This window comes from Manacus vitellinus, unplaced genomic scaffold, assembly GCF_001715985.3.
Source record: "Manacus vitellinus isolate BGI_N305 unplaced genomic scaffold, ASM171598v3 scaffold_3_pilon, whole genome shotgun sequence".
NCBI lineage: Eukaryota > Metazoa > Chordata > Aves > Passeriformes > Pipridae > Manacus > Manacus vitellinus.
In genome coordinates this window covers 20,481,423-20,509,377 of record NW_021940535.1, presented here as the reverse complement: position 1 = coordinate 20,509,377, position 27,955 = coordinate 20,481,423, and the positions used below count along the sequence as shown (strand labels likewise).

Below are 27,955 nucleotides of genomic sequence, written 5' to 3'. Positions count from 1 at the left end.
CTACAATTGCTGGAGGTTGTATGAAGGTAAGATGACACAAAAAGTAAGTTTATTCCAGTTGGTCATACTAAACACCATTTCTTTCCCTAATGTAATTTGATAATAGTTTAAAGAAGAAAAACAAGCAGTCACCTGCTACCTTTTTAGTTTCTTTTTGTTTGGCTCCCTCCCCCCCTTTTAAAGACTGCTAAGATCTTGAGTATTCATACTTACATTCCTTCTAGAACAGAGCATCCCAGTTCATCATAAAAAAGGCCAATGTAAAGATCAAACAGAATACTTGTTTTTGTTAAAAGTTCTTTGTTCACTAAAAACTGTGTTTATAATAATATTCAATTATAGGTCTTAAGCTCCTGGTTTTCATAAGCAGAAATGAAATATCACAGTTTTATTCTTGCCTTAGACATAGCTTGCACCATGAAAGTCTGACATCTGTGTCCTCTACCACTTTATTTTGGCCTATATTAATTTAAATTTAAAAGAATGAATTATATTTTTATGTCACTTAACTGTAAAACGATCATTCATATGTCAGGGCAACGATAGCTATAAATATTTTAAATTTTAAGAGTATGTTGGTAAACATACCGACTCCACTGAAATACTCCTACTCAATTCTGGTACAACGTTCCCCATATTCCGCACTTGTTGTACCTGCATAAGCCTTCACAAAACAACAAAATTACTATCATCATTTGTAGATGGGACAACAGAAGCACAGTGAGCTGAGGCAGCCTCCTTGCAGAACAGAAAAAGGAGCCTGTGTGATGGACACTGAATTAAGACTAGGGCTTCCCCTGCCCAAACACAGAGCTGCCCCCTCCCTACCCTGGGGGTTGAAAGTCTCCATGAAGACACCTACAGGAAAATCAGAGGTTTATTAATGCAGTGCAACAAGAGTTCCCAAGATAAACTCAAGGAAGTGTTACACTGGAGAAGAGATGAGAGTCTGAGGAACTAGTCATCTTGTAAGCACTCACAGAAAAATTCCTTCCAGAAAACTGGAACTCCAATATAAACTAGAATACAATGCTTGGAAAAGAACTAGACCAAAAAAGACAACAAAAACCCCAACACTCAGAAAACCTCAAAGCAAACTCCCTCCCCTTTTTTTTTAGAAAGCTTGAAAGGCCAACAATAACTGTAATGATGAATCTAGAAAGAGAAACCTCCATACTATGGAGTCTCCAGAGAATGCCTCCTCTCACTGCTGTGGTGCACGTGCATTTGACAAATAGAAGACAGACTATACCAGGAAATATAGCTAGCCTAGAAAGTTAAATAGACTACAGAACAAAAAAAAAATTGAGAAGTTGGTTGAGTGACCAAAAGTAAAACTTCATATGGTGTCAAATGAAAGAAAAAGCTAGTAATTTCTTTTAAGACAGGTAAACTTACATAAATAATGTCAAATTCAACAGTATTTTGCAAATGCAAGTGATCTAAATTTCATCATGATTGGTGTGGAAACATGGGAAAAGAACTGAAAGATGTGAATAAGAACTGATACAGAACTGAGAATAAACCCTCAACATGACTGCTTTTGGAAAGTATACTGGACAGTTAATTTGCTTTTTCAGTTGCATTTACTCTTTTAAGAACCAGGAGGATTAATTTTTTCCTGACATTAATTCTTAAACCAAAGTGATCTCACCACACTAACAAAAGTAGTGTGACTTCAAAGCTAGAGTTTTAAATATCTTATAAATTATTTATAAACTGAAATGCAGGTAATTGGAGAGACATTGGGTTTTTTTTCAAAGCTCATATTTTTCAACAATGATTATAACTCAGATCCAGCAGCAGAGGACTCAATTTATACAGCTGTAGATACAAATAGAGACTGCTTGCAAAAAGTCAATGCAGCTTTTACAGAAAGGGACAATTTCAAAGACAAAAAGTGGATCATCACTCCATAACAACAAAGGTCCTGCTGGTTACATGTTCCATATATCAAGACATTCCAAAACAGTGAAACTTTCTAAAATTAAAACTAAATCACCATTTAATCTAATTCTATCTGAAATGCTGAACTTGTGTGGCATTTCTGAATAAGATCTCTGAACTTATCTGGACTATGCTAAAGTAAGAGAATGTCAGTGTTGTGATCCAAAATATTCCAGGGCGTATTTCTTCAGTCAGAAAAAGAATTCCTGGTGAATATTCTCAAGGCTGCTTAAAATTTTATAAACAAAGCAATTGCTTATAGAAAGAAAAGAACCACAGTGAAAAAAAGATAACACTCAGTTACTTTAAAATTTAAAATATGAACGGAATTAAAAAGAAGATTTTTAGATTCCCAGGCTGCCAGAGAACTTTGACACAAATGTTTTTCTTCTGTTATGTCAGAGATCCAAGGGATCTTTGTCTTACAAGGGACTGGCTGGTTGCACATCAGAAGCCCACAAAGATGCAAAGTTCTCCAGTCAGCATACATGTGATAAGAAACAGAAATAAAAACGATATATTTTCCAATCTTTTAATTTTAGGGAGTTTCGTTTAGCAGTTACCCCTCTCCCCTAATTTAGGCAAGGAATGATCTTTAAGTCACTCATGTGAATTTATGCAGTGTAATCTGAGAAACACACAGAGAAAGTCACTATGAACATAAAGAGAGGAAAAACTTTTCAAAGTGGAAATATAATTATAACTATTAATTAGACACGTGCCTTCTGGAAAAAAACCCAAAGGAAACAAACAAAAAAATCCAACAAAAAGCAATCCACTCCCCAGTCCCAGCTACAGCTTTCATTTAAGACACATTGGGGTATGGCATAAGAGATGGAGCAGAGTTTCTGAGGACCACAGATGTCTTACATGAAAACACGCAAATTAGTCAGTAGATCTAGTTTTCTTTTGTTCTTACAAGGTGTATGATTTATTCTCATGATAAAACAGTTAATTTTTCTTACTTCTATGTGCAAAAAAACTCCAAAAAGCCAGAAGCTTGAGACCAGTAATTGAAAGCTGCTAATCATACTTGATATTTGCTTTTAAAAGCTAACCCTGATATACCTAGTGTGACAAAATGAATAGCAATTCAATCCAGCTTCTTAACAGCTGAGAGTTATATTTTACATCGAACACTATTTTTTTTTGACCATTTTTGGTATGCCACAGCCAGTGCATTTCTAGGTGCATCATAAAACTACATTTACAGTGCATCATAAAACTACAAATGCAAACCAAACACTTTTAGGCCATGACCCGCATAGTTCTGAAAAGTTTTCACTATCCTTATACTTCTGCTGCTTTGCTAAAATGATCCATGACTAATGCATTTTCTTCTTTGGAGGACCTACTGCAAGGCTCATATGAAGTTTCCACGGAGTTATTGCTTTTCAGGGAGTTGAGTTTAGAATCACAGTTCCTTACAGGGAAACAAAGTTAAATTTTTCTTACCATTTTCATCTACAGCAAGTACACTTGCTCCCTTCCCTAAAAGCTCTTGAACTACAACCGTTAGTCCATTTCGAGCAGCAACATGCAGAGGTCTGTGAAGACAAGCAAACTCATATATAAACCTTAGAACAAGTTATTAAGTAAAATAGGTAGCTTGCATCTAGTTAGATGCAGTACTTATACTCCTGTGTTATTCACACATTATATAAATATCGTAGATATAATAATTAAGATGGGAAAAGCAGCCGATCTCTTTTCTTATTGCAAAGAAACTACAATACCAATTGTGAACTTTCTTCTTTTTATGGCAGCACACAGTGAGGAAGCAGCTGCTAGCAAAGACCTTCCTGCTTATGGACTTTATTATGTTAAAATGTCAGAAACACCTCACGCCCTACTGTTGATAAATCCTTCACTCAACTGTTGTAACAGATATCTTCACATCTGAGAGTTACTGCATATCACTGCATCAATCACTAGAACCCTAACAGCTGGATGGTAGTCATATTTTATTGCATGTAAATGCTTACAAGAGATACAAAAGCATTTAATCAATCTGTCTTTTAGGAACCACTATATTCCACTGAGATTAGAGATTAAAAAAATATTTCACAGTATAATGCATGAAGCGAGAAAAGCAGATTACTTTTCAAAACTTCAAACTATTAACTATAAATCAATTTTGTGTTGCCTTGATCTATGAAGGAAAGTGTAGCTTTATCTCAAATATTCTATCTTTTTCAAATCCAAGTTTTTCAGAATTGGTTCCCACTGGCTTAAATAAAACCCTACCACCACTCAGCAGGAAACAGGATAAACAGCTTACTTCCCCTCTGCTCTATATTGCTCTTCATTCATTCTAAGATTCTTAAAGTTGTTCAAGTTAACTGTGAACTATATTTTGAGTTGGAAACAAGTGCCTTACCTAGAGACCAGAAATGTAAAAGATACAAATAGGAGCAGCTGCACCTATGGTGTTTATATTAAAATATTAAAAATTCAAGAATTATCGCACACCATGGACATACTGAAAAATGTACTGTAATTAAAATAATTTTAATATAGAGATCAACAATTTTAATTCATATCTTGCCACAAAGAAGGACTTAGTTTAAGCTGTTCAGAAAGTCAATTTAGTTATTAAACATTTGTTAAAGCAGTGATATTTTAAACATCTGTTAAAACCTTGCAATTTATATAAACATTTCATGGAGGTGCAAATGTGTACCTATTTTCCCCCATGACATCTCTCGATCAGAGCCAAGGCACATGGGTGGAATTACAAGAGCCTGTGGTAGCATACTTTCCCACTTCTGTTCCCATCTCATTTTTGTTTTCCTTCTCTCAAGACATCCTTGCTTCAAGCCAGAAAGAGGCAATCAATCCCCTTCCTGCTTTCTGGTTATTTCAAGCTGCCTGAGGTGCACCATGGTGAGCAGCAAAAGCAAAGGAAGGAGTCTTACTATTTTAACTCCTTAGTTCAAGCAGATCTCAAGCAGATCTCAGGGAATAGCTGGAAGAACTGCAGGAGTTTAAATAAGACAAGATTCCAGAAGGGATGTAATGCCAGAACAATATTCGAGTTCCTTACAAGTTCCAGTTTTGTTTTTTTTTTTTTTTCTAAATGATCTGTGATAGCATTATTAAAGCAGTGCAACAATTCATGTGCCTAACTTGGCTACACATGAGATATCAATTATTGTCTGTAACACAAACATATTCTCTAAAAGGAAAAAACACAGAAGAGTCATTTTAATAGCCCATCCTGATTGGTATGACATACTATACATTTCTAAGCTTTCCTTATGATTTGGGCTAACAAAATAGGCTTAACTCTACTTGAGAGAAGATCTTTAGGAACATTTAGGAATAGCGTATTCTCCATGATATTTAATAGTAGTGTTTCATCCTCAAAACATGAAATAGAAAGCATGCTGAAGAATAAAAGCACAGTTCAGGTAGTTGGTGGTTTTTTAAGTAGCTATCTTTGAAGACCAAATCTTAGTTTGCCTTGAATGAGTTGTTAACTGAAGCGAATTTTAATTGAAAATTTGGATAATTTTTAAAATAGAAAAATATTGGTTCACAGGTAATCTCAGTGGATTGCAGTAATTCCACACAGGAATCACAACAATGTTTTATTTATCATCCCTTTCACCCATCTAAAATTGGAACTTCAGGTATGAGCCAAACACCGTTTCAATTCCAAGTCAATTTAACTTTTGGTACCTGATAAACAATTAAAATTCAACCAGTTTGGGGAAAAAAAAATCTGAAAAAGATGCCTCTTTATGAACAAGATATACACCAAGAACTCATCTTTAAAATACCCTCACTGCTGATACGTACGTTTGCAAGGCTGCATTGGTGGCATTGATGAGGTTTCTATCCGTAATCTTCTCCAGTATTAACAAGGCACTAGTTTCATGACCCTTAAACACAGAACAAACATCTGTCATACAGCAAATACTCTTCACAAATTGCTTTGAATGCTTTTTCAAAGTCACAGTATTTTCAAAGAGTGCTTGGTAACACAAAGCGCAGCACTGGTAAGTCAGACCACACACACCTTACTGCAAGCCAAATGGAGTGCTGTGTTCTTAGAACTGTCTTGCAAAGTCAGATCAGCCTTAGCACTGCTAACCAGCACCTCTGGGGAAATAAAGATTTGTATTAACTAAAAGCATATTCCTTAAAATCTAAATGGCTCACATTTGTGCAAAATGAAAACAGAATTTTGACAAGAATGTTAACTGTAAGGCTACTTCACCCCAGTAAGATTAACAAAGCTAAGAGCAGAGATACAAAAAGTTTTCTCTTTACCAACTGTATTCGTCTGTCCATTTTCTGCAGCCATCATTAAAGGTGTTTTCCCAGAAGAATCTACAGCATTTACTTGAGCGCTGTGACCAAGCAGAAGCTGTAGACACTCAACGTGATCTGTAAACGCTGCTGCATGCAGAGGAGTTCTATAAGAGATCAAAAGAGAGTATGGCCATGTTCAGCCATGCTTTCTACTTTATTCAAAGGAACATCCTGACAGATCCTACAAATACAAAGGTCTGGGCAGTCCCTCCCACTGATCCTCTGCAATCAGTATTGCTGAAGCTGTAATTCCTGCCTTTAGAAAGTCACCTTCTAGTTTCAAATAATTCCCCCCCATTTAGTTTATAATAGAGATACAATTTGATTCAGAAAAATTAAAAGATTTATAAAATGATATCCACAAAGTGATACAACTTAAAACATGCTCTAACTTGCCTGTATAATGAAAAGCTAATCCAAGTTTATTAAATCAGAACTAGATTTTTAAAAATCCAAAATTTATTTCTAGCACAGAATAAAAAAAATAAACCTTCAGAGAATAAAACTGGGGAATGAGGAATTAACATAAGTAGCAAATACAAAAACCCCAAATGATTGAAGAATTAAGCACAGCCGGAGTATGACATTACAAACATTCTTTTGTGCATTTATACTCTTACCTTCCTTTCGAATCTGTTGAATTTACAATACCAGCACCTAACGTATCAATTAACATTTCTGCAGCACCTTCATTGTCATTTATCCTATAACGAATTAAACAGGCTGTTATTTACAGAATGATAAATCTTTTGTTATATACAGCAATGAAATATATGAAGAATAATTTTACACTTCCTTACACAGCACAATGCAAGGGACTGAAAGAATTTCCTTCCATTTTCTGAAAAATTTCCTGTTCCAGAAGCAGCTCTACACAACTGTCATGACCTAAAGCAAATGTCAGAGTTAGGTATTACAAAAAAGGGAAAAGGTATAATGATGGATTACAACAAAAAATATATATCTAAATTAGATTAAGCAGTATTTTATTTCAAAGTTTCTAAGAAAGACTGGTTATATTCAACAGGGCTACGTTAAGGAACTAAGGTATTTTTAGAATCCTGAAAATCAAACTGTAAATTTTATTAAATTTAGAACATATCTCATGATGTCTGAAAAATATCCAGAACACTTAGTTTAATTCTTTACACCTCTGAATTTCAAACTCTTCTGTACATTCATCACTTTGTCTACATGAAAACATCTCCATCATTTGAGCTTTATTTTTGTTCACTGACTTGCTAAACCCAAATAAAAATGAAGTTGATAGTCATAACAAAATCTTAAAAAGAACACATTCAACCCATCATACTAATATTTTAAAAATTCTATACCCTGCTGCTGGACAGGTAGCTAACAATGGTAACTATTTATTTGATCTTCAATGCCTATACATAGAATACCTTAGCTCAACATTCACTGATGTCTAAAGATTTGAATTTTCATAAGTCCTGTCAAATTTTCATCCTACAAATCAAGCATTTCTCTCAGTTCTGTTTTATTCAGAGATTGTCGCCGCTGTGAAAATGGACCAAGTTGCAAGAGTTTAATTTTATGAATGTGATAGAGACGTTATTTTAGTTCAAATTATCACCCAGCTGCATCAGCTCAGTAGTTATTAACTTAATAATAAGTGGAATAGACCCTTACTTCTTCATTTTTCTCTATCATGTCATTCAGGGGTGAAATAAATGACCTCTACTACGTCAGAGATGAACATACAGAACAAAATCTTTAGCAAAGGAGCTGAATGAATTTCCTACCTTTTAAGGCCTCCCTCACTCTCAAATACATGAAAAGTATCAGTGAAGAAAAAAATAAATTCTTATGCAATCACTTCTATATACTTTAGCTTCTTATGCCTATCATGCTTGATATGAAGCAAGTTTAAAAACAGATTTAATCTGAAAACATTCCTCCCAAGACTCCCTGTGAAGGTTATGTTTTTGGGATATGTGGCCTATTTCTATTTAAGGATACTATGCTGAATTTCTTGAAAAACTCCTTGAGGCATAAGAAGATCATATATAACAAAAATATAGGACAAAAATAAACATCTCTTATTATGTATTAGATGTTAATATATTCCTCTTCAAGATACCACATCTGTCATATTCTCCCATTGACTAATACAAACAGAAGGAGGACCGACTTTATATGTTGCTTTTCTAGGGAATAATAACTTCTACCTCAGTATAAACAAACACATTTAGAGCTGTATTTTAACTTGGCTGTATGTTACCATTATAGCAGGCCCAATGCAGTGATGTGTAGCCATGATTGTCTGCTATTGCAGGTACTGCATCCACTGATGTAGCTGACTGCAGGAGAGCTCCCAGAACACCTATATGGCCACAGGCAGCTGACAAGTGTATAGGGGTTCGTCCCCTACAGTCTCGTAGTAAGGACTTAGCACCATGTTGAAGCAATGCTTCCACACATTCCTCATGCCCAGTAACTGCCTGTAAGAGGGAGAGGAAAGAGCGAGTTGGAAAATATTCATATATATAAGCCAAGGTGTATAACTAAAGCAAGCAAATCTCAGGCAAATCCTTGCATTTTTAATTAATAACAAAATAAGCAAAATAAGTTATTAAACTTGAAAGCTGCCATTCTTTTGGAAAAATGGCAATGTCTTGTAATCTTGATGAGAGAATATTTTCTTGGAATAACATGGAATGAACTGCTAATCTCTAGGGCTCATTCAATTGTCTTATCTGGCAGAAACTATAAACAAAATATTTGGAATATGGCATGCATCACACTTTTCTTCCTCCCATAAACATTAACTCCCCACCCTCAACAAAAAGCTGTACTCCAGGACCTCTCCAATCAACACTTTACAGCAAGATTAAGACACTCTAGAATTACAAAAGAATTCTGAGGGTAGGTTGCAAACAGGCAAAAACCAGCCTTTTGAATGCAACTAAAAAGACGATTAAAACTAAGAATGGCAAGATGAGAATAATGAGAAATTGAATACCACCACATACTAAGTCTGTTCTTGAAATAAGGACGTATAAAATGCTCAAGAAAAGAGAAGGAATATTATCTTACCCCTCTATGCAATGCTGTCCTTCCCCACTTATCTTTGGCATCTACATTTGCTCCTTTGTTAAGGAGTGAATAAACGCAGTCCGTGTGCCCGTTGAGAACTGACATCATCAGAGGAGTCCTAAGCAGAGAGTAAAATACAGTGTAATCTACCTGGAAATGTAATAGAGTAGCACTCACCTGAACTACAACAACTACTATCCTTCTAGTTGAAATTGTTAAAATTCACGTCATGAATGATCTCCTCTGGCACTACCTTCACTATAAGAATGCCAGTCATTTGGTTTATAGATTCAAGAAAATAAATTCATATCCCCTAATTGCAAAGTCCTGATTCAGTTACTAGAATCCATTTTCTCAGCATCTAGACAATAAGACACATTTTAGTTCCCTCCCAACTGAACATTTTTCACTACCAACATTATGTTTACATAATACACAGTTGTATTTGTCCAAATTCAAATATAATCTCTCTTTAAAATAATAAGTTAAAAATCACCACTGTAAAATATTTAGTTTGTCCTTTTATGAAATGCAGTAACTTGTGAAGAATGGAATGTCTATCATTCAAACTCACTGTCCATTTCCATCTTGAATGTCCACTGCATTCTGTGGTTCTGCATTTCCTATCAATAGCCGCAAACATTCTGAATGACCATTTGTAGCTGTAAAACATTATAAAAATAAGGGGTTTACATTAATTGCCTTTGAGTATATAGCTCAAACAGAGCACTAACCTGCTCAGACTAAAGCCCATTAGCTTGAAAACTCATTGTACAGTTTTACCATTGTTATAACTTAAAATATGAACACTAGAAAATAATTTCAGAAGTCAGGTATTCTCAATTGTACAGTATTAAAAATAATTGAGTCAAGTTGTCAATTGCCAACAATTTTTTTTTACATATAAATGAGATTGCACACATTAACCATAATTAGAATATATGCTTATATGACATCCACAAGAAGGAATAATTAAATATAGTAATTAGCATAAATTTTGCTTGTTTTAAGGCACAAATAACCACATAGCAAATGATATACAGATTTTGTTAACAAGTGTAGCATGAGCATAGTTATAAAATAATAACTGAAATCACACTTAGAAAGGGGAAGGAAATGTAATGTATAGATGTAATAAACCAAGCAGTTAAGACATGGGGAAAAAAAAAGAAACAAAAAATTGAGAAATCACATTTAAATGCAGCTCATGAAAGATAAATGATTGCTTCTTGGAATGGAAATTGTTTCTGACCTACAGCTGCAGTATTCAGTCCACATAAGAACAGCAACAATTCATGCTTCTGTAGCTGACAGAAATGCTAACACAAGTTAAGAAAGCTAAATCAAATAGAAGAATACAGCTTGTGCTCATGGACAACAAATTAAATGGTTAGAATGATGATATTTTGTATATAATGCTCTTTTAACAGCAACATTTCTGTAACAGTATTACTATAAATGTCAACTTTAATAAGCCTATTTTCAGAGAGAGAAAAAATAAGAATAGAGTATGAATGCTAGACTCTGAGAAAGGTAGGCTTAGACATATTTTCTAGGAAATTCAGCGAGAAAAGGACTGCTATTACCTTGAAAATGTTCAGGAGTCATTTAAATCCTTGGAAAAAATCCAAGTAAATTTTCATGTCTCTTCTCAAAGTGTCAAAATTCTCCAAGAGTCCAGTCATTTCTAGAAGTATTTTACTGCCAAGACAGGCAACACAATTCACCTATCTAAGTTTGGGCTGTGTGCTGACACCCATGAGCACAGCTAGCTCAGCCAGTTGAATGGACAAGGACAACGTACCCTTCCAGAGGGAAGTGTGGAACAGCACTCCTTGAGCCAAACTGATTTACTAGATTAATAGTGCTTTCTACTCAAAACTGTTTCGTTATACTTTATCATCTATTCCTACACATTGTTTCTTAGAACATTAATTACACTTTGAAATACAAAGATGATCCACTTCAAAAGACAAAATTTTAGAAGTTAGACCATACCTGCAGCATGTATTGGAGTTCTCTTTACAACATAATCTTTCACCAAGATGGATGCTCCCTGATTAATGAGCACATCTACACATTCCACATGGCCCTTAAAGGCAGCAAGATCCAGTGGTGTCCTTCCATTGTTATTCCTCACATCAAGGTCCAGCAGTGACTGTACCAGCACTTCCAGAGCTTGATGGTGGCCATGATAGGCCTACAAGAATAAAAAAATTCTTCAGTTTTCCCATTCTTCACATTTTTTTTTCTTTCTTACCAAGACTACATGAATGAAACCATTAAGATAGCATTTTTGTTTTAATATTTAGAAGAGGTACTGATATAGCACATAAGTAGTTACAACAGTTATGACTAATTTAAAAAATCCCACAATTTCAGCAAAAAGGTTGGTGGTTTTTTTCTCTATTTTATCTATCTATCTTTTTTTTGTTTTATCCTTTCAGCAGCTGCAACTACTTTCACAAAATCATCTGTCTTCAATTTGTAAAACTAACAGTACTTTGAATACTGCATGTTTCATTGCTTTACGTCATAGTTACATCATACTGAGATTATTTCAAGTGAGGAGCATAAGCAAACTTAAGCAATTCCTGTTAGCTTTTTACATAAAGTATTTAAAAAATCCAGTAAAAAGAATACAGTACAAATAGCTGTCATTTACCAGTATTAAGGATTATTTTTTCCTTTGGCGATATATATATAGGTACTGCATGAGACTTACTCTATTTTCAGATAGTACAGTGTGGTTTTTCATTTGCCTGAAGTTCAGTGAAAAGATGAAAGCTACATATTCAGCTGCTTACTCTGTATTTTGAGTATATTTGTATAGACAGTTTCATCACTGTCCTACACTACTCTGTGAAAATCTTTCTTCAAGTATTAAGGAAAAATATTTCTCTTACTAAACAACAAGGAGAGTAAAACAATGTGGTCATTAAAAAAAAGTCATAATTACTTACAGAACAAGTCATAAAAGTTTCATTAGTATAAATTATAATATAAATCTTAATTAGAAGATTCCACATGAAAGCTGTTCCATGAAGCAAGTTTCAAGTGAAATGCAAAAACCACCCTGTATACCTCATTCAGGAATATTAGTGCATATGTTTGCATTTTTATTGTTATTAAGCTATTTTGAAAAAATTCAGAATGGATAAACCTGTGCAACCACTGTGTGCCACTAGAAGAGCTGTCATCACTAAAGAACAAAACACTTACAGCTAAATGCAGTGGACTTATAGGTGCTCTGTTGTCTGAATCATTCAGCATGTCAGTACCTGATGTTTCCATTAGCTTAGAGAGAGAAAGTCAGAGTAAGTGCAAAACCCCTCATCTTTAAAAACACTTAGCAATAATTGCTATAGTTTCCAGTATACACAGCTTGAAAAGGAAAAAAAACAGGAAGAATAATATAAAATTACTATCTCCTGATCTCCTTCAACCTTTTACAGAGTTTAAATTACAGTGACTGCAACCCTTCCCCCATATCCAGCCCCTAAGCCCAGTTGGTTAATTTTGCATAACAAAGTAATAATTAAATCTAAGAAACTAAGCTAAAATCATTTTTTCTGAAGCAGCCATGTGAAATAATATAGATGAAATGTATACAAAGAGAAGACAAGGACAGCTGATAGCAGCAGGAAAAAATGAAAAACCAACCAACCAACCAAGTAAGCTTTTAGATTAGGTGAAACATCAGCAAGAAAACAATATGAAAGGCCAGAAGGTAGGATTGACTTCTCAGAACAGAAAAACATTTCTGAGAGCGAAAAAATGGTCTCAAAAAAGGCAGTGGCAGTATGGTATTAAAATACCTATGTATATACATTTCTATCAGTTACTTTCAGATGTATCCAAAAGTTTTCATTCTGGGTCTTTTTCAAGACCATTTAACTGAGTACACAAGTAGAATTAAAACATTCAAAGTGGCTGAAGAACACAACATACATTCAAATTATGTTTTCATTATCACAGTTTTATAACATGGTCATACAATTGTTTAAGTAAAAAAGTACATGGCTTAAAAAATAATTTCCTATTTTAAAATTCCAAAGTGCAATTAAATCTAAATTGTAGTTGAAATTAAATAATATATTTATGCATTGAAGAAATGGTTGAATAAGTCTAAAAATAAGCATTATTTTTGAAATTACATGTTCTCTTTTGCTGTATAGCAGTACTTTAACAGTGAGAAATAATACACTTACAACATCTAGAGGTGTTTCGCTTGCAATCTGCAATTAAAAACAGTAAGAATTCATGTTTGAACACGAATATAAAACTGCAATTGGAATAAAAATACTGAAACTGTATAACACAGCATATCAGATAACATATATATTTGTGCACAAGGAGTAATAAAAAACTAACTAAGGCTTTATTATCTAAAATATCTGGTCAGTAGTTACTGTAACTACATGAATTAATTTTATAAGGCACTCTTTCTTTACAGGTTTTCCCTATATTGTCATTTGCTCCTTCTAATGACCTTCATGAAATTTCTTAGAAGTTCTTGATGGTTATTTTATTTCAGCCATCAGCAAAAAAAATCAGAAGTATAGTCTAAGTTAAGAAACAAAACAAAACTAATATTCCACATTCTCAACCAGAGGATGTCCTCTACTCATCTGAGAATGTATTATCTTTAAAGCCAGTATCCAGCATCTTAGCTCCTCATCTTCTTCTGTTTTAGCAATACCAAATGCTTAAATATTTATGCTTACAGAGGCTGAAAAACAGTATTGACCCAGCTTACAGGTTTAGAGCCAAGGTGGAAGAATCCCCTGGCCTCTCCATCATACTGTGTAAGAGCAGCTGTTACAGCTTTCATCTATGATACGTTTTCTTACCAATTCAAGACACAAGCGATGACCATAAGCCGCTGAATAATGAACTGCATTGTATCCTTGTTTGTCTCGGATCCCCGGATTGGCATCATTTCTTAGCAAGTATTCCAGGCACCTATTCAAATTGACATATGCAACCATGTATCTAAATGTTGAATTTCAACTTAATGCTAAGTGATAAATTGTTCCAATTCAACTGGAAAATAGAATACAGCACACAGGGACACTGATTTAATGTATAACATTGGCTAGGACTAGAAAACAGCTAACTCATTACATCAAAAGTTAAGGTCAATCACAAAACTTCCAAAATTGGAAAGACTCCTACTCTGCAGACATCCTCCTGCATCTTCTGAATTATCTGAATTGGTTAAAACTTGTGTTTCATGGCTACTTTTCTCCTAGATGACACAATTGCAGTTACCTTTCCTAATATCAATGATTACCATTTTGTATGTTTTTCTGCATCAGTACATTCTTTCATACTTATTACAAAAGGAAGACAACCATGGTGGTATCCTGGAGTCACACACACATACACTTCCACAACCAGACACTATTTTTTTGACTTGTTTATACAGTAAACAGACTTAGTTGTTTACATACTTATATCCATCCTACCATTCCTTACTTTCATTACACAAAGTTATAAGGCAGAGCATGATCAGCACAGTTTCAACCACAGACAGTCAGTCAGAAGGATGAAAAATAGGGGATTCAAGTTAGCTCACTTTCTCCCTAGATTTCTTTTTTTAAGAGACTCCATGTGTGCACACTAAATTATTCCAATCAATAACTCTAATAATTCATAATTTTATGTTGTCTATAATTTCAGCAACATTTTACAAAGTCGCTATCACGACCCTAAACTTGTTGGTGAAGCCATTTGGTTTCCGGAAGTGTACAACAGGTCATCCCTTCTCTCTGGGATCACTAAATACTTCTTTATCAGTTAAACAAAATGCATATGAAGATAAAAAATATATTATCCTGTCAGATCCAGCTTGGAATATTTCTTTCTTGACACAGTTTACCTAAAGGTCTCACAGATTACCATTATCAGTAGTGACAAATGGATATACTGACAACATGAGGGTTCTAGTTCCCATTTATCTCATTGAAAATTGTTTGGTAGAAAGTTCAAGGGAATTTCAACATTTTTAGTTGTATGACATGGATATGCTGTGATGTCATGTGGAAAACTTTCAGGAGGAGGTGGCAGATTTAGATTTGAGAGGCAGGAATCCTAATCTGCCCTCTGATCAATGCCATTAAGAGTGCAAACTTGATCATTCAAAACCCCAAGAAACCCCATTCAGTCCTTGGAGAAATACAGGCAGAAATCCTACAAAACCAGCCATCTCCTGAGGGAAGACAGCATGATGCTTCAACATCGGAATTCTGAGTTCCTTCAAGGAACAGCCTGGAGTCAGCAGATGGAACAGTGCAAATTCATCAGCTGAACGAGAACCAGTACCAGCCGCGATGAAATGGAAACACATTTCAGCACAAGTAAAACAGCTGTACCAGGTCAAGGGCCTGATAACCTCATGCACAACAGCAGCTATTTGCTGAAGTAAGACCTGACATTTGCTTTGCAAACAAAGGCTGAAAGTAACAAACCAGGTGAGTGAAGATTAAAGGGGCAAAAAGCTGCAGGAAAATCTATGAACAAGGAAGTGTCTCGTTACAGAGGACTCTGCCTCATTAAAAAGTTGAGACAAGCAGAAGCAATGCCAAGATGCAGTCTGACTTTCATCATTTTGTGCCCAGCATAAAGGAGAATAGGACTTAAGCAGGTAGTGAAAAAGGTAAAAATGCTGAGTTTTAGAGAGTAACATATGTAACATAAGATGTAAGTAACTTTACAACAAGTTCAGCATATCTAATAAAAAGCTACCTGTAAAGCACATCTATGTTTTTAAACCAATTAATTCAGGTTTTATTTGCCCAGTAAACAAATGCCTGGATTTCCTTAATGGCAACCATGCTCACATGATTTTATTTGAATTAAAACGGGAGGAGATTTCTGAGAACTCAAAGACACATCAATTTGTCTCATTAAGTAAAAATTACAGTTCTTACATTTTATTTGTCCACTCATCTAACTTTCTTTGTTAATTTTAATCAGTGATTCTGTGTTAAAATTCATGGCTCATTAATAAACTTTACACGTCATTGGCCTTGGCTACCTAAATTTCTACACTTGTGTACCTTCTCTATGTGTGTGCTCACAAAACCCACAATACAGTAAATATGATGCAGGAAGCTAAGTCTACTAAAAATGCTCAAGTACCCATTCTTTCAGTGCAAACCAGATAATTACTTTTGATGTTTCTTTGCATCCAAGAAAGAGATTAACTTTGCATCTTCCGTATACTTAACTGTCCTCAACAGGTCTCTTAAAAAAAGAGATTAATTGAACTTTCTGAAAGCCCAGGTAAGTTAAATTTATTTCCCATATGCTTATTGGTGAACTGTCCATTAGAAAATTCTAACATAGAAACAGCATGATTTTTTTCTCCCCTAAGATTCTGCTTATTTTACCTCATTCTGAAATCACATTTTTCTCTCTAATCTTGTCAAAATGAGGCTTACTGGTGTTTGTTCCAGATCAGAAGCATTTGTTAAAGATACAGAAGAAATACTTCTAAACTGGAACAAACCAGGATATAATTTTCAACAAAAATATCCTCATCTCTAAACTCCGTCTTTAAAGATGTCTGAACAAAGAACGTAAAACCACACACAAATACATTTGGAATTTCTATATAGATGGCTTCCTGACATGTTTTTTCCCAGGCTTTATATTCCAACTGAATAATCATTTTAACTTAATTCCTGTTTTGAATATGAGTTGAGCAGCACTGGTTTTCCAGCTGTTACTAATCATCTTGCTGCATCAATATAAAAAGCTTCTCCTCAGGCCATTCTGCTTTGCAGCCTGTCTTCCAGAGACCCAAATGTTAATCAGAAGGGCAATACCACGTGGGTCCCACAGACAATCCTTTGAGTTACCTCACAAAGCTCTGCAGTATTGTCATCACCATTTTTGCTTGTGCCTTTTGTAAGACAGATGGCAAAACGATGTCATCTGAAGAACCATTATAGTTTGGAGGTTTTCAGAGCAACAGGGAAGCTAAAATTAATCCTAGCTCAACTTGTAAGAGTGCAAAATTATCTCAGGAAACTCCAGCAGGAATTGAAAGTATATCTAAAAAGCAACAGTTTTATTTTGAAATCTGGCTTTACCTAAAAAAGGGATGTTCTTCAAATGTAAGTTCAATGGCCACGATAATATTCTTTATTTAGCCTTCAAAACCCAATGTGTAAGTTATATGCCACCTCATTCCTATTGCTACCTCACCTTTTAAAAGGTGCTGTACTAAAACAAGACAATATGGTACAAAGCAGCACTTCTCCAGTGAAGGAGTCACTGTATGCATGTGAAATGCACACCATGACCAGTACACATGAGTGTGTGCACAAGCAAGTGCTGCTCTTCTCAAGTCTCCTCAAGATATGCAACATCTGGAGCTTAAGTAACCTCATCAGTTTTATGCTATCTATATACACTTTGCATGACAGCTTTTAGAGCATTAATAAGCATGTACAATATAACTATTAGTTACAAAATAAACATATGTAAGAGATTTCTGGATTTATGAAAGATTCTGGATGCATTTCATTAGTAAAAGTGTAACTATATCACAAAAATTTACGCTCTCAAGAGATAGAGTTGTAATGCCAAACGGGACTATTTTAATCAGGTAACAAATGGAAGAAGCATCTTATATTGAAATGATGAGTTCATGTATATCCTGCTGTAGGCCTACTGTGATTCACAGTCTAGCTTCACAGTGCACTCCTGACTATTTATGCAGATTTTTGGGGCAATATTAAGAACACTCCATAAAACACCATTCTTCATCAGAATTTGTTTGTAAAGCAAAATGACTCTACTGCTCAGAGCTGTCTTAATAACCCCCACAAAAGATATTTACCCAACCACTATACAGCAGATGGGATTAAAACCTCTATTCCCAATGAATTCCTGAATTAAGACATCTCCATTATAGGACATAACAAAATTATTACAATACATTTTACTATTGTTCATTTCCCCCCCTCTGAATTATTTGTTACATAATGTACTTTATATACAATGAACAATACATTGTCAAGTTCCATCTATAAAAATACAAAAAATGCATCTGGCAAATCTGAAGGCAGAGCATACATGACATTCACAGCTCAAATGTTCCTAATGAGAAAGGCTTTAGTACAAAGTATGCCACTTACTTCCCATCTGTGTCTGATGCAGCTGCATAGTGCAGAGGTGTACAACCCCTCTCATCAAGGTCATTCACACTAGCTCCAGATCCCACAAGGGCAAACAGGCACTGATAATTACAATTGGCAGCAGCATAATGGAGTGGAGTTCTTTAGTACACATTTAAATAAAAAGTACAATGGTAAATAACAGCAAAATAATATTATAGAGACAGAAAAAGCAAAATAAAGTGAAACTTAAATCCTCCTTACATTTTTAAACAAGTATTTGTGGTGAAGAATGCAATATTAAAATATGGAGCCATTTTCTAGGGACCATTTAATAATGCAGAACAGTATCTAGGGGATTTATTTGCCAGCCAAAATATGCATAAACTTTGTATTAAAGGAAGCTTTATATGATTTTTCTTTTGTAAACTTGTAGAGGGAAATCAAGTTTACATTAGAAATATTATTTTCTGTTAAGTAATTTCAAGCCACATGGAAAAATATGGACAAATCAAAGAACTGCACAGCAACTAAGTGAATTAAAAGTAAAATACAACAATTAACAAACAGATGTTTTTGATAAACAGACTGGAATTTTGCCTAAGAGACGAAAGCATTATTTATTTATTTTTAACTATACTAACATAGCAGAGTCATTGAAAGAAAAAATTTAAAATATACCTTGTCTTCTTACAACAAAACCATGAAATATTAATACTGATGTATAATCTCAGAGAAAACTTTTCACAGCTTTAAATACATAAATAATTCTCTAAATAAACTAGTTTGGCTAAAATTTCAAAAGGATCAAGATGACTCAGAACTCCACTTTTATTTTTAAAAAGAGACTGCCGCTATAAATATCTCAATTTCGAGAAGACAGTCAGGCACTTTAAAGTGTCCCACCTCTTCCATCACTCTTAATATTACTTTTTCCCATTTCTCTCCATTTTAAACTACTTGAATATTTTCCATCTCATGAAATAATTGCTCTACAAAACATGCACGTTAAACCAAAATCCAAACCAGGAAAGAAAAACAACTTTTAATTACATAAGTTGTGACAGATAGTTGTTCCTTTCTCAGGAAATAACGGAAGTGGAATTTAAAGCAAAATACAACTTTGGATCCATAACATTGTCCTCAATTCCTACTTCTGCTGTTCACATCCTGGAAAATCATATTTTCCATGACGTGACATGGTATTTTACACAAGTACTGATCATGCCATCTGAACTTAAATAATCCTGTACTAAGAATAGAAATTAATGTCATTCCAAAAGGGTTTAGAGCTTAAACAGGGAAACAGAAAGCGATGGATATAATGAAAGGAAAAAGGGGAAGCACTTATAATAAAATAATGAATATTTTAATAAAAAAGCTTAGAAATAGCAACAGATTTATAGATTTGACTAATACGTTATTTGGAAAACATTACTCATGTCCTCGGATGAGAGCAACTTAAACACACAAGATCCACATTATAAGCAAAAAAAGGCACATAAAAGTTACAGTTGAATACAAAACTCAGTCTTTAAAAACAAGACAAAACATCTACTTAACAAAACACAATAAACAAACTATATTTGTGATTTCTGATGTTGAAGCACAGTTTATTAGAGACATTGTATCTTAAAAAAACATTTAACCTGGAACACACAGACTTGCCCACACAGCAACATGCTACTTCTGCAGTACTTTTAACAGCCCTTTACAGTATACAAATCTAGAATGTCTTACCTTCCAAATCTGTCCTTTTTATTGAAGTCTGCACTGGTATTTAGCAGAAGATTTAGGCACTCCAAATTCCTATTAAATTAATGCACTATTACTCATGATTGCAAATTTTACTTCTTAGTATTGGCCTCTATGAATATCAGAACTGCTACACATATACATCTCATATGTTATAATACGAAATTTTTGATAAATACATTTCTGCATGTAAAACAGATTTCATAATTGCTGGACCAAATCAGTAAAGAATATAAATTACTTCAAGACCACATATATAAATTTTATTGATATCAAATAGCATGCATAAAGCACATAAAAATGAATGTAATTTAATAAAAAATTTCAATTCTTGTAAACAAACAAACAATAACACCTGCATGTCACATGCTTTTTGCTACCAGGATTCCAGCAGAGGCAAGTTTTTACTGCATGTTTTTTAAGGCCAAGTACAAGTTACAACATAAATATTTTACTTTTTCGTGTAATCAATTTTCAATAAAATATGACCATCATAATAGATGTACAACACTGTTTATTGTTTAAACACTACCTTGGTAACTTTCCTAAACTGGAGATGAATGAGAGAATGTGTCACAAATTATGTGTTTTCATATGAAAAGACAACATTTTAACCTTAATCACTTGCAACAAGGATGTATCTATCAAGTATCTTTTGACATGGAATGATTACTTAACATTATTACTTAAACAACATTCCAACAGAAAACTGAAAATATCAATATCATGGAGTTCCTGTGTCCCACAGAGTGTGTCAGGAAATTTATTACCCAATTCTTCCAGGCAATTTTGAGTAGGTGCTATAGAAAATCTACAATACAATAACAGTAATCAATATGGATCACAAGTGATGAGCAAGTAGTTCTGACTACTTCATCCACCCAAACTCTGGAATTTAATTATTGCTTTTAATTTAGTTAGATTATCTTTTGTTTATGGATTTGGTAAAAACAAATTTCCCAAAGTTGCTGTTTTCCACCTCATGTTCTACAGTGATTTGAGGTGGGCATGCCATTTTTCAATGTTGTAAATTCTAAAAATGATATAATCATCCATGGAAATTAAAAAAAAAAGTAATTTCATCCCCAAACATAAACCTAAGGTAAGGCTGATGATACCTGGACACTGTATTCCAGCAATTACTTATTGAGCTGAATAGTTAATTTATTTGTATTGATTGCAGATAGAATCCATCTTGAAATTATTTTAATCTTTACATAAATTCCAAGGGGAGCACAGAGAGGAACTACTAAAAAAAGAGCAGGAACGATCAACTGAAAAAATAACAATAAATATGAAAACATGAATGCTTTGTTGCATACCCTCCAGCTGCAGCTGCGTGAAGACAAGTCCTGCCAAAGTCATCTGGTGTGTCAATGTCAAAACCTACAAAACAAATATTTTGTAAAATCATTATGTAACATCACCTTTCACAACACTGCTGTCATCTACTGCTAAGAGAAATGTTTGCTAAGCAAACTTAACACCTATTTGCAAAAAAGCACTCAAGCATTAAAAATTACCTCATTTGAAACATGTCCTTGCTATTTGCAAGGTTTTGAAAAACAGGTATTTAAATAAAACAAAGGGATCAAAAAAATGTAACTGCAATTTCATATCTAACCATATATTTTAACACAAATATTAATATTTAAATCGGGTTTCAAAGCTACATTTTTGGTTTGAAAGAACTGCTATACTCTCCTAAGAGTCTTGCTCTTGTGTAATGTAACTTATTCATTCAATCTCCAGTTTTCGTACCTGGGAATGCTGGCAATTTTTTTAGTTTTTTAAGAACTGTTCAACAACAATAAATAATGAACAACACTCTAGGATATCTTATCCAAGAGTGCTATTATTTCAAGATTGTTTTCCTACTCCATGTCTCATAAAACAGGTTTTGTAGGCACCACTATGTTCTCCTCTCATTTCAATAGGCAATGCTATACGGCAAACAATTTAAAAGTTTACTAATTTGATTTTAAAAGTAGCCTTTGATGTTTTTTCACAGGTTGCTTGTCCACACCACTAACTACTTAAATGTCATTCAGTACTGGAACAAGGAAGAATGGTGTTTTATTAAGCTCTGCACATGAATATTAATTAATTTTAAAATCAGAGATCCTTAATTTACAGAAAGGAGACTTTTCCTCCCAAAACCAAGAGGGGCACATCGTCTGCAGATACCAATCTCCACATCAACAGTACATGCTAACATGCTGTTAGCAGTATCCGGTCTTTCCAGCCTGAAGGCTGAACATATTCATATCTGCTCCAGGCTAGATTTACATCCAAGTTTGCTCAACTCATGTAAAACTCACAGAAATCACTTGCAAGTCTTCTGCAGGGTTTCCTTTGCCATGCTGAATTTCTAGTAAGGGCACAACCAGCACAACATCGTGTTTGAAAGAGCCAGAATATCCCTCATTTTGAACACATCCAATCGAAATATTGTCAAATATTGGACAGTCCTTTCCTGGGGTGAATCCTTGCAAGCTTGCCCAGGACAGGACAGTAAATAAAAAGCCTTACCAGTAGGTAGTTTTAGTTATATTCCTTTAGTTCTTCTCCCAGGCTTCCCTAACAAACAATATAAAGCTGTGGAAGCAACTTGTTACTTTTCCTTTTCCCCAACTCTCTCCTCCCCACTTTTCTTTTTTTCAAAAAACCTTAAGTGTCTTCAGATTAATAAAGAACCATTTAGTTTATTCTTACTTTTCTTTTGTTCCTGAAGTTCCCTTTGGACAAATCTACTTTCTCAGAATTGTAATGGTTCAAAGAGCTTAGAATTCACATCAGACTCTGGCCAACAAGGGAAGTAATGACCTTACAACCTCCACAACTTCAGGGAGGAGTCAAGCAATGAAGGAAAAGAGCAGTTTGCATTGCCTGTGATTAACAACACACCACCAATGCAATAGTTTCTTAATGCAGCAGTCCACAGAGTCTTCAGAGCTATCAGGGGCCCACTTTGGGAACAGGTAGGAATAGACTAATCTGTACAAAGCTAAAAACATCATGGAAGAGAAATAGGAGGATGCTCTATGAAGTCAGAACATCATTCTCCTTGAAGTGTCATTATAGTCTGAGCCAGTCATCCCACCTCTGTAGCCAACTCAAAATGCACAAACACAACATTAGAAAACTTACAAACACATTATTACAATTTGGATGATTTTTTTTTAATTACTTCTGCAAACGTTTGCATTAACTTTAACTCTGGACTGTCCATTAAAAAAAAAGCACCACGTTTCTAGTAAACTATAAAGATTTTTATGTATTACTAAACTAAGATTTATTTAAAAGCTACTCTATGAAATAAAGAACGAAGTGCAAAACACATATAAGAATTTAAAAGAGTGTCTTACCTGATGAGAGGAGCTTTCTGCAGCAGTCTGAAAATCCACTTAATGCTGCCAAATGGAGAGGAAACATCCCATGTATACCCCGCCTAAGATACACCATAATCAGGTATCACAGTTTCATTACAAGTAAAATAAAACAAACATGATTGTGTGCAAAGCGCACATGCACCGTGGATTCAGCAAACCACCTAATTAGAATACTGAGCTAAATTCACACATTAAAGGCTTTCTTACAAGCTATCAGAATGCACTAAATCAGTACAATAGCCTATTAAAACTTTCAAAGCTTTTACTTCAAATACATAAAAGGAAAATCTATTTCTCTTTTTCTTGGTACAAACTGTGATGTACTGAGTAGCTACTTTAAAGTACAGTACAGGATAATCCTATTTCAAGTTGAAGATGATATTAAAAATCATACTAGTCTTGTTACTATAATAAATACATTTCTAAATTCTCAGTTTGCATTCATGTCAGTAAAGTTACCTACTTTGCAGTGTCAGCACCACTCGTAATCAGTGTGTTGATTAATAGCTCGTGGCCATATCTAGCTGCTATGTGCAAAGGGGTATTTCCATTCTTATCTTCACAGTCTATTTCAGCTCCTATAATAAAAAGTAATTACTAAGTAAGAATATATGTAGGCATACAGACACCTTTGTTAGAAAAATAGCACTGATGATAATTTGAGGGACATTAATAATAGTCAATGAATAACTACTTTGGATTTAAACCCTACACAGCTTTCAGCTGTATTAGGTAGTTATAACAAGAAAAATAGAGAAAAGCACTGTATTATGAAACCATATGGGACAAACTTTCTACAACCCAGGAAGAGAAATCTATATATTTTCCTGCATTCTGAAAGAAAAACAGTTCTTCAGTGTAACTTATCAAAATTTATAAGCAGGTATGCCAGACCCATCAGTGTCTGTTACTGGACACTGCATCTGAAAAAAATTTTGTACATTGCTACCCATACAAGAGGACAAAAATATCTGTAATACTGGAAAGCTGATGACAGAACTGCTCCCTCCCCCTTTTTACCATTTTGAATGATGGTTTGGGATCTTGAAAATCTACCATGGATGGCTGTCATGTGCAAAGGTGTTTTCCCATCTTTACTCTGGAAAAGAAAAAAACAACCTCTGTGTTTACTTATGGCCAATAAGAGTAATCCATCAGAACTGACAAAAAAAAAAAAGATGTTGTTTTCATTCTTGTTTCCCCTCTATTCCATCCTTTAAATTTTTCAATTGTTTCTATGCACTTCTGTCAGACAGATGCTGGCAATGACAAGTCAGCATGACAGACATAGCAGGCTTCTCACAAGAGCTGCACTTAGTCACTCTTCCAGCTGTGAGTGACAACTCAGTGATGCCCACTCACTCACACTTATGTCTTTAAGATAACTCTCAAGAGGATGATGACAGCACACAACTTTAGCAAAAAGCCTATGTCCAACTCTTCCCCTGCCCAAGTCTAAAATAAAACAATGCTTTAAGTTTGTTTCGTGAAAGAAAGTAGCTGTATTTCCTACAGAGTGAATTACACAGAGTAAATTACACATTATATTAGAAGATAAAAAGCTCATGTGTTTCTTGGCAATTTCTGTAAAGGGATGTTTGTAAGCAATTTATCATAAACCACAAGTTATCCCAGGGTAAAACTATTCAACCCTAATTGGTACTATACATTTGAAATGCACATCTTAAATGTGCACTTACTCATTCACCCAGTAAAGATGTCCTTTAAGTAGGCCAACAGCAATGCATAAGGAAACTTCAAATTTTAACAGCTCAATCTCAATGCAGTTACAAATCCATTTTTTCTGTTATTATTACTTTAGGATGATTTTCCCCTTGTACTTTTTCACAGGTAATGGGGAAGCTTTACTGCAGAAAAAGGTTCCTACAAATGCACACAAAAAATTGCAAACATGACAAGAAAATAAAAGGACTCTTAAAATGCACATGTGTACCGCATCTTTAAATTTTAAATGTTGGCTTTGAAGAGTGTGAAATGTTCATAAAACACAAAGTTAAAAAGGACAAAGATGGTAGGGGGAAGATAAAATATGAACATATGCATTGAAATATCACAAACTGCTGTCATGTGCAGAAGTGACTTCCCACCTTTACTCTCCTATTGAAATCAAATGACAAAGCTTCTACGGATGTGTTACTGAAAGTCTGCTGGAGACCCTTTTAGGGAAAGATGGACGTGGAATTTTCAGTTTTGTCACTGCACAGAGCAGCATACACCACCTACAACAATGCTATTATGGAAAACATTGTCTTCTCAGACCTAGACTGAAAGAAATAAAACTTGATAATGAAAGTCAAGTTATCTCCACATCTTTCAGCTAGTAGATTTCTTTGACCATAAATAATCCAAAAGACAACATCCACATATCATAGCAGATGCAAATAAACACAGAAAATGGGGTCAATTGTACAATCAATTTTAATTCTGTCATCAGAGGCCTTAAGAAAAGGCCAAATACATCATAAGTGACATCTTCCCCAAGCAATCTCTATGCTCTGATTTTCTTTCATCTTTCTCCCTATGGTTTAGTTCTCCTCTCTTTATCCAACCATTAACATTCTCTGTGTCCACTTACTTTCCTCCTTTAAAACAACTGTTACACATCTGATGTCTCTTTCCCTTACTTTTCTCCTCCTTTAACCTGGAGAATCTATTAATTTAAAGAAAAATTATCACATAAAATAAGCTTAGTGAAGCAACAGACAGAAGAACTTTAGGGCTCAGATAAAGTAGCCTGCAGTCTCACTGGCTCAGATGGAATAAATCTGTATCTCAAAGGAAGGCTAATGAAAAGAAAGAAGATGGAGCTGGAGCTGAAAAAAAAGTAGATTCAAGTCTCAGTGAGTACATTAATAAAGTACCTTACCAGGACATAAGAATGACTTAAGGTGACAGTATCAGAAACTAAAGAGCACGGTTGTCAAGTGAGAACCCTCACAAGACAGCTTCAGGGAGATCTTGCAAAGAACAGCAAAATAAGCTACAAAATCGTTTTCCAGTTGCAAATGAAAAACCACAGTACCATCAATAACAGATTTATAGATTTACTCTGTTCAAATTTACTTAAAAATCCACTTAACATAGATTTCTAAGACAATAGATTTGATTGTCCACAGTGCCTCTCTCATGTATAAGTCTCATATTCCTTTCCAGCCCAGGAATAATATAACACACAATTGTCTATCAACATATAAACACAGAACTGGTATAAAATTAAATGAAGATAATTCCCATGTTGAAGCCAAACTGCTAGGTATAGGACTGCATTCAGAATTCCCCTCTAAGACACTGTCACTAGGGAAGGATATATAGAGTCAGAACCAGTAGCTAACTATTTCTTCAAGCAATGAAACAGGAAAGCACTATTTATTGAGCAAAGCACTATTTCCTGAGATGCCAGGAGGTTGGACTGCATAAGAAGATAGGTATCTTCAGAACTTTTGCTCCAATTTCCCTTTCTTTATGCCTTTAAGGTCTTCTATCTAAATATCAATCTAACTACAGCTGTGTGATTTTATGAGGTCAGCCAGGATCACAGCACAAGAAGAACAGCTATGGGCTAATGCTAACTTTTGTTGTCTTCAGTGAACCTCAATTAAACATGGTAATAGGAAAGATATCACCCAAGTCTCCTCTATCACTACAGAAAACATATACACAAAATACTTTAGATAATTTTTTTTTGCTAAGAACAATTTGCCAAGAACAGTAGTTGTCAGAAATAACACACAGTATAATGTGTCTATTGAGTGATTACTCAGATATTAAATGTACTCAAGACTTCTGAGCTCTGCTGAGGGTCAGGGGAAATGTGGATCTATCATGTCGCAGCATTCTTCCAAGTGAAATCTCATCCTAGCAACAGTTCTGTTCTGGTACCACCAATACAAGTAAAAAACTTTTTCTATTTACGTCACCAAACTTTCAAGCAGCAAAGGGGCCCATAAAACAATTAATACTGTCCCATTACATACTCATTTCAATGTGTTCTTCCATGCATGGAAATCCTGAATAGTGAGGAGAGAGGGTTGCAGTAATGAGCAATACTTAACAACATTCACTGTTCCACAGTGGACACTGCCAAGGCTACGAAAACAAGCAGGAAATTATGTCCTCTGCCAACAGAGGTGATAAAAAGCATATAACATATTTCTACTGTTCTATTATCTTCTGCCACATAATCTGTTCTCCATATGAGGTCAGCACTCACAGACACGCACAAGAACTTACCCTCCATCTGCCATCAGGAATAAGAGTGTTTCCCTTTTGCTCTCCCCCCTGCCACTCACAGCAGAAAGTGCTCTAATAGTACTGTCTAGTCTGCACCTAGAT

The 27,955-nt window shown here is 34.7% G+C and overlaps 1 protein-coding gene across 2 annotated transcripts in view; it reads right to left on the bottom strand.

Moving 5' to 3' along the window:
- Positions 1-27,955, bottom strand: part of ANKRD28 (ankyrin repeat domain 28) — a 77,581-nt gene that overhangs the window by 3,925 nt on the left and 45,701 nt on the right. Inside the window, exons 9-27 of one of the 2 annotated variants that reach the window (XM_018075393.2) lie at positions 24,623-24,701; positions 24,066-24,180; positions 23,579-23,661; positions 21,533-21,596; positions 20,196-20,264; positions 18,477-18,617; positions 14,178-14,289; positions 13,536-13,562; positions 12,547-12,621; positions 11,323-11,524; positions 9,899-9,986; positions 9,325-9,442; positions 8,510-8,729; positions 7,068-7,155; positions 6,888-6,971; positions 6,226-6,371; positions 5,972-6,054; positions 5,752-5,834; positions 3,403-3,494 (exon numbers count right to left, since the gene is read on the bottom strand). In XM_018075393.2, coding sequence (XP_017930882.1) covers positions 3,403-3,494; positions 5,752-5,834; positions 5,972-6,054; positions 6,226-6,371; positions 6,888-6,971; positions 7,068-7,155; positions 8,510-8,729; positions 9,325-9,442; positions 9,899-9,986; positions 11,323-11,524; positions 12,547-12,621; positions 13,536-13,562; positions 14,178-14,289; positions 18,477-18,617; positions 20,196-20,264; positions 21,533-21,596; positions 23,579-23,661; positions 24,066-24,180; positions 24,623-24,701 — 1,969 coding nt within the window. The remainder of the gene's footprint in view (positions 1-3,402; positions 3,495-5,751; positions 5,835-5,971; positions 6,055-6,225; positions 6,372-6,887; positions 6,972-7,067; positions 7,156-8,509; positions 8,730-9,324; positions 9,443-9,898; positions 9,987-11,322; positions 11,525-12,546; positions 12,622-13,535; positions 13,563-14,177; positions 14,290-18,476; positions 18,618-20,195; positions 20,265-21,532; positions 21,597-23,578; positions 23,662-24,065; positions 24,181-24,622; positions 24,702-27,955) is intronic. The other variant, XM_018075394.2, reaches the window with a different exon arrangement.